General features: G+C 37.0%; 1 protein-coding gene across 2 annotated transcripts in view; it reads right to left on the minus strand.

The window, feature by feature from the left end:
- Window positions 1-844: 844 nt before the first annotated feature.
- Window positions 845-8210, minus strand: part of FCHO2 (FCH domain only 2) — a 139020-nt gene continuing 131654 nt past the window's right edge. For both annotated transcript variants that reach the window (XM_011959278.1, XM_011959277.1), the window contains 2 exons: window positions 3604-3768; window positions 845-3289 (listed from right to left, as the gene is read on the minus strand). In XM_011959278.1, coding sequence (XP_011814668.1) covers window positions 3267-3289; window positions 3604-3768 — 188 coding nt within the window. In that variant the 3' untranslated portion in view covers window positions 845-3266. The remainder of the gene's footprint in view (window positions 3290-3603; window positions 3769-8210) is intronic.

Genomic DNA, 8210 nt, shown 5'->3' on the forward strand with positions numbered 1-8210 from the left:
GAAAAAGGAAGAAAACAATGATCGGCATATGGTATGAATGGTGAGTGCTATCTGACCTTTCTACAGGTTCCTCTGCCCTGGCCTACTTAGATAAATTAAGCTGTTCCTTTTCTAACACAGATGGGCAATTTTTTTTCTCTTTTTGAGACAGGGTCTCACTTGGTCACTCAGGCTGGAGTGCTGTGGCACAATCTTGGCTCACTGCAACCTCCACCTCCCATGTTCAAGCAATTCTCCTATCTCAGCCTCCCGAGTAGCTGGGACTACAGGCATACACCACCATGCCCAGCTAATTTTTTTTTTTTTTGGTAGTCGCAGTTTCACCATGCTGGCCAGGCTGATCTTGAACTCCTGACCTCATGTGATCTGCCCACCTTGGCCTTCCAAAGTGCTGGGATTACAGTCATGTGCCACCACACCCAGCCCAAAATTTTCAATAGTTAGGATAAATTCTTTCTTCTCTAATTTCCTTCTTTTGCTCCTTCCTAAATCTACTGTTTTGGGAGGCTTCTCTTAAATAATTCTTTGGAACACTATGATTTTTGAACTGTCTGAGACTATGTTCCTGAGCAATTGGTTAGGAAGAAAGTCTCTGCTAAAATGTAACATCAATTTAAATATATCTTAACATATATTAAAAATAATCCCTTGTTAACCAATTTTGACACTTTTGGGATATACTCCAAATGAAGTTTTCTATATAACCAATAAATAATAGTTCTCTCTGTACGTCTGTTCAAACAGTAGTACAAAGTTAAAAACCAATTACTTGGCCAGCTTGCCTTGTCCTAACATCGATGACATAGCTATTACCATCAAGTACAAAGACACATAGATCAACTGATAAATTATATATTACATGTTTATTAAGAGCACAACTTTTATGTAAAATTTACATTTAATGAAAAAAATCAAAAATATTTACAAAATCTTGGAAGACAGATGTGCACTGTTCTAATTACAATCCAAAGTAGTAAATAACAATCCTTAAAAACTCACATTTGTTAGAGTTATGTTTACAAATTCTTGGTTAAAGAGGCAGCTACAAAGTTTATCACTATACATAAGCAAGAACCAGCTTGCTAGGTACATTTCCCATTGAAAATCTACTGGTCTCTTTCACACCATTAGTGGATTTTTAAATGAAAAAAAAATCAATATAAACTCATATGGCTTCAAAATTGTAACCTGTACTCAATACTTGGTATGAAGACTGTGGTAATTAAGAAAGTGCAGAAGTTTAACCATTACACTAATTTGTACATTTTTAGGTAATACTTGATTAAAAACAAACACGGTAAGAACAGTGTCTGAATTCTAATAATAAAATATTGACTGCCCAATAAAAGCAGTTTGATTGCGAAGCAGATTACAGTTAGAATTCCAGTAAGGGACTGTAATTGGCATTTAAAAGAGCACAAAATAAAAGTTAGAATTTCTAATTTTGCTCACTATTTAGTAAAGATCAGCGTTTTAGCAAATTATGTGCTGCTTTAGTCAAATCTAAATTCAGACGGGCTAACATTGAATATATAAAAAAGCACATACTGTGTTATATATTGCTAAAGAGTAGATTTTCTGCTGTATTTAGTATAGCAAGATGTTACATAAATGTCTAGTAATAGAGGTTTTATTTTCTGTGAAGCTTAACGGAACAATTAGTGGTTTTATATAAATTATCATATATAACACAATTTATCACTTCTACTAGGCAAATAAAGGACACTCATATTTACTATTATAAATGAAATTCCCATTTGTAAATTATGAAGCCTCATCCAAAATATTTTATTTCTTCAATTCATCAAGATTTGCTATTAAAGTTAGGTTTCTTACTATTTAGTACTGGTAGTTTATTTTTAGAAATGTTTAACCAAATACATCACTTCAAATAATTTTCCTACTTTTATGAAGTAGAAACTGAATAATTAAAATGTATATATTGGTAATTTTTCCAATTGTTGAAATAAAAACAAATGGCAGTGCTTCTCCTTCTGTTTCTAAAATTAATCTTTTAAAAAATGCATTCCTCACAAAATACCATAAAACTCATGTTCACAACACAATCAGTAAATAAATGCGTACATTTTCAATGATAAAGTGTCAAGGAAAATGCTAAATTGAGAGTTAAAATACCAGTTATCAATTTAGCACTATAGTTTTTTAGAATTTGTTTTAAAATTCACACACTTTTGATGAGGTTAATGTCAAGTATCTGAAGGTAATTTTTCTTCCTGTAAACACACGCCATTGGGTTTATATTTCTCTTTCTAGTGGCTACAGTGTATCACCAAAGAAGTGAGCCAGGATTCTTAAGTTATGCTTTATGACTCTGAATTCCCTTCCCAGTTGCAGGCCAAAAATATTTACAAAAATTGCAAGTATCTTATAAAAATGCTTGATCATTGTAAGATTCTGAACAGAAGATTCAGACTGAGAAAAAGTGAGGCACATTAATGAACACAAACTGTATAGGCACATCTCTGGCTTTTGTTATTGTTTTAAAAGGCACACATTATGCAATTCCATATAAAAATAAATTAAATCTACAGCATTAATTCATCAAAAAAAATCACAACTTCTATAAAGTTAACTAACTGCAGAAGTAAATGTCTCTGCTGTCATTTGCAAGCTTATTTTAAAACACATTGCACTTGAGAATGTTTTTAAAAATCATTAAAAACATCACTTATACTTTATTAATGTTTATGAGAATCAAATTATAGATTTTTTGCATACAACTTGGACTCTGGTCTGATTACCTTATGGCACATAACTCAATTTGATTGAGTGTTCTGAGTTAACATTACCCAAAACTTGGAATTCATGTTCTATTTGTATCCACTGAATATCAAACTTATGAAATTTCAAAGTTATCTCTGACTCTAAAAATTTATGGAAAGCTAAATTACTTTGTGCTTGCTCTCCTGAAATTTTAGGCCTACTATTACACTATAACCCCTTTTGTCAACATAGACACTGGAAATAATTTAAAAATTAAACCTACAAAAACTTCATTTTTACTGAGAATCTGAATAAATGTGCTTCCTGAATATTGCAGTTGATCATTTACAACATAGAGAATCATTTCAGTACTATTTCTTTCAATGACTCACTTTGAAAGTGCGATTTAATGTTTGTAGTCAGCTCTCAAATATGTCTAAGTTTGAAAGACATCATACAAGTTAAAATAGTGTTTGGAAAGAACAGATAATGCAGAATGGCAGGTTTGTACTCCCTGAAGCCAAACCACTTTCCCAGGTCCATCAACAATCCGCCAGGTATCGTCCTGAAAAACACCAAGCAGACCTTTGCAATTACAATTTCAAATGCACTCTAAGGACATTTTCCACTGTGGTTACCAATACAAAACTCTAGTTCCCATCTGCTATTTACAATACATTAGAATCAGATAACAGGTGTTCAGCTATACTGACTGTAAGTACTCTCTCTCAGGTGTGTCTCTACCTGGCACCTTGTACCAAGGGTTAAAGAAAAAGTTTCCATGTCTTTAGATTATAAATTGCTTGACAGTTTTTCAGTAACTGTTAGAATACAAATGTTTCCCATGTACATTAAAAAGTTTGAAATCTCCTAACTTACCAGTAGCAAATCGCTTCTTTATTAAGGAAAGTCTATAGCCAGTGCCTATAAGTTCGAAATCTACTCCTGAAAGGGTACTTCCCTCGCTGAGGAATTGCACTGCAAGTGTCATGGGTTTACTAGGTCCTTCTGAAAGATCAAATTTTGCTCGGAGGGACCCAGAACCTACAAAGCAAAGAATAAAGCACTTATACTGGGTAAAATACATTTTACACAAAATAGAATCAAATGAGCAAGTAAGCTAAACTACATCAGTCCTGTGCTACATTCATTAGATGTGCACAGTAAACAAATCATTATCCTGTTTCCAAATCACATATTTTTTAGTGAATATGAATTTTCATTAAGTAAATAACCCATACTTTTCCTTGACTCAATACTAATCTTCAGAGATGTTTACTACTGGACTCCTATGCTATATGCATGTTGAGGCAAGTCAAAAGAGAAGATGGAAGTAATTGAGGACAGCCCAGAGAAAAACGCTAGGAGGGATATAGGTGGCATAAAGTTAAAAAAGAAATGACTACTGAGTAGTGGAAGAAGTAAAGATGGAAAGGTAACTATGTTTGGGAAAAGTTGTATAACATTGCTATATTCTATTCACTTTTCTTTTTAAAATTTTATTGGTCTAACATAATGCCAAATAGATATTTCTGAGGTGTTCTGTTTCTGATATCATCACCATTTATTCAGTATACCTCAGTCTAATGGAATGGCAGGAACAGTATACCAATAATTATAATGAATATTATAAATGCTGTAAAGGAGCTCTGAGGAGCCACAGGCACAAAGGCACGTATCTCAGCTGAAAATTATAAATGGTAGTGGGGATGATGGTGTGTATTTTAGGCAGAAGTTACCAAAGATACAGAGACAGAGAGAGCATGATGCATTTAAGGAAATAGCATCTATATCAGATTAGCTGGAGAACAGGATACAGGTAGAGGGGAGTGGCAGATGAGACTAGAGTGGTAGTACCAGCCAGGCCATGGTAAGAAATTCATGATGTAACCATTGGAAATAACCAAAGATAAGGAAGACAAGAACATTTCAGATTAGTGTCTCAAAAACAAAGAGAAGCACAAGATGCAAGTCAAAACAGTTTAGGACTCTAGATGATAGAAAAGGGGGACCTAAACTAGGGCTAATAAAAAGGAAAGATACTAAGAAAGTTATTTGAAAGATATTTAGGAGTTGGCATCAAGAAATGAGAAAGGAGGAGTCTAGGAGGGTTCCCAGGTTTCTGGGTAGACAGAAATGCTAGGTACTAGCAGTAAGATCCTGTGATTCCTTGCACAGAAAAGTTTAACACTACACAGAGAAATGGAGAACAAGGTGTTGCAACATTGATCCAATTTGTATTATTATACCTGGAGGTGTAGATCAGTAGTGGAGATGAACTGCTGCCTTATTCTTAATTACTGTCCAGGCCCTCAAACTTCTACAATTCTTGATAAGCAATTCGGTTGTGCAAAAGTTCTACCATAGGCCAAGAGCAAGAACCTTGACAATCACCTCAGAAATATTTATTGTACCACTTTTGAGTACACAGTTAGCAACAGAAAACAGATTTCTATTTTACAGAATTTTTTTTTTTTTTGAGACAAGAGTCTCACTCTGTCACCCAGGCTGGAGTGCAGTAGCACAATCTTGGCTCACTGCAACCACTGCCTCCCAGGTTCAAGTGATTCTCCTGCCTCAGCCTCCTGAGTGTCTGGGATTATAGGCGCACACCACCATGCCTGGCTAATTTTTGTATTTTTAGTAGAGATGGGGTTTCACCATATTTGTCAGGCTGGTCTTGAACTCCTGATGTCATGATCCACTCGCCTCAGCCTCCCAAAGTGTAGGATTACAGGCGTGAGCCACCACGCCCAGCCTATTTTATAGCATTCTTATTTACATATTTATTTATTTATTTTTTGAGACAGCGTCTCCCTCTAAGGCCCAAGCTGGAATACAGTGGTACAATCTTGGCTCACTGAAACCTCTGCTTCCCAGGTTCAAGCTAGTCTCGTGCCTCAGCCTCCTGAGGAACTGAGACTACAGGCACGTGCCACCATACTCGGCTAATTTTTGTATTTTTAGTAGAGGCAGGGTTTCGCCATGTTGTCTAGGCTGGTCTCCAACTCCTGGCCTCAAATGATCCACCTGCCTCAGCCTCCCAAAGTGCTGAGATCATAGGCATGAGCCAACATGCCTGGCCTTGGATATTTCTTTTTAAAGGCTTGACTAACCACATCAAAAATCGCGTTTATAAGATTTTTCCATTTCCTTACAGAAACACCTGATACCTGAATAGCAGAGTGAAACTTAAAATCTGGTTAGAAAATTTGTGTCTTATTTTTTTGAGACAGAGTCTCACTCTGCACCAGGCTGGAGTGCAGTGACATGATCTCAGCTCACTGCAACCTCCGCCTCCCGGGTTCAAATGATTCTCCTGCCTCAGCCTCTTGAATGGCTGACACTACAGGCACGTGCTACCACATTCAGCTAATTTTTGTATTTTTAGTAGAGACGGGGTTTCACCATGTTGGCCAGGATGGTCTTGATCTCTTGACCTCACGATCTGCCCACCTCGGCCTCCCAAAGTGCTGGGATTATAGGCATGAGCCATTGCACCCAGCCTGTGTCTTATTTTTGAGAGAAGAAATTTCTTTCTTGGTAATTATTTACAATAGTATAGTTTCATTATATTGGGGAAAAAGATGCTTTTGCTTTTCTAAACTGGTTATAAGCCCTTAATGCAAATAGGATTGCTGGTTTACTTCAATTTAAACTAGGAATTTCAGCTTGGCTCACAAAAAGCTATATATTAATAGCTAGGGTTAAAGTCAACGCAGTTGGCCAGCTGAAAATGGGCAACCTGTAAGTACCAAACAGCAAAAAAGAAACTGCAGATTTGCTTGGTTATTTCACCCAATGTATGGCTCTCCAGTAAAAGTCTTATTCTGCATGGCAGGTATAAATGAATAAACAACTCTGATACGTTTATGGTCCTTTATACAGAAGTATCTATGATAAAAGCTACTGATATGTTTTATATTTTGATGATGTTATGCTCAAAATATTCAAAAAGAAAAAGCTCAGCAACATTTGAAAAGCCAAAAAAACCTATCAAATAGAGAAGTTACTGGTGACTAGGCTGGGCAGGGTGGCTCATGCCTGTAATCCCAGCACTTTGGGAGGCCAAGGCTGGCAGATCACCTGAGGTCAGGAGTTCAAGACCAGTCTGGCCAACATGGTGAAACCCCGTCTCTACTAAACATACAAAAAGTAACCGGGTGTGGTGGTAGGCGCCTGTAACCCCAGACACTTGGGAGGCTGAGGCAGGAGAATCACTTGAACCCGGGAGGCGGAGCTTGCAGTGAGCCAAGATCGTGCCACTGCACTCCAGCCTGGGCAACAGAACGAGGCTCCATCTCAAAAAAAAACAAAAAAAGAAAGAAAGAAAAAGAAAAAAACGAAAACAAGAAGCAGAAAAGTTATTGTAGACTAAAATTATACATTAAAAAGAAGGCAGAAGAATTCTCTTTTGATTAAGAAAAAATAAGACTATCTCATGTTAAAGACTTGGCTGTCCTGAGAATTACATCCTTATTATAAGTTGAGTTATAGAAGTGATCAGCTAACAGAGCCTTTTCCTTGGCATTATGAACACAAACAGATGCACTTAGTGAGAGAAGCATAACTTGCTTCTCCTTAAAATCATCATCAGAAAATTGAAGGCTGTTGACAGTTAGCTTTAATAGGGGGAAATGGACAGGAAAAAGGTTATTTTAGAGAAATGGAGAAGGCAAAGTGGCTTTTTTTTTTTTTTTTTTTTTAGACAGAGTCTCACTCCATCACCCAAGCTGGAGTGCAGGGGCACCATCTCAGCTCACTGCAACCTCCACCTCCTTGGGTTCAACTGATTCTCATGCTTAAGTCCCCCAAGTAGCTGGAATTACAGGCGTGCACCACCAAGTCCAGCTAATTTTTGTATTTTTAGTCGAGATGGGGTTTCACCATGTTGGCTAGGCTGGTCTTGAACTCCTGTCTTCAAGTGATCCACCTGCCTCGGCCTCCCAAAGTGCTGGGATTACAAGTGTGAACCACTGTGCTGAGATGGCAAACAGCTTTTTAAAGCCTGGGAGCTTCTACATGATTTCTGGGAGGTCAGGATAATCCCATTAAGAGAATGAACTAAAGTTAAATCAGTTTTAATTAGTTATCAGGTTACCTACATGGAACAGAGAGTTCTATTTTTTTTAATTTATAAGAAGTATTTACATAATATTTATAAACTTATGGCAAAAGAAATTCTTTTTCTTACAGAGAACACATAATCTACAGGAACAAATGTGTTCTGAATCTCAGCTGGTCCATTCTTACTAAAGGTATTAACTTCCACCTAGTGGTCAGTTCTAGAACTGTGGGCATGAAATTCCAGAAGGAAACTTTAAATGAACATGCCCTTAAAAAAGGTATTGCAGTGCTTCCAGGAACAGTGCACCCTTGGCCGGATGCAGTATCTCACGCCTGTAATCCCAGCACTTTGGGAGGCCAAGGCGGGCGGATCACGAGGTCAGGAGATGGAGACCATCCTGGGTAATATAGTGAAACCC

The sequence above is a fragment of the Colobus angolensis genome, unplaced genomic scaffold (genome assembly GCF_000951035.1).
Source record: "Colobus angolensis palliatus isolate OR3802 unplaced genomic scaffold, Cang.pa_1.0 Scaffold49, whole genome shotgun sequence".
NCBI classification, from domain to species: domain Eukaryota; kingdom Metazoa; phylum Chordata; class Mammalia; order Primates; family Cercopithecidae; genus Colobus; species Colobus angolensis.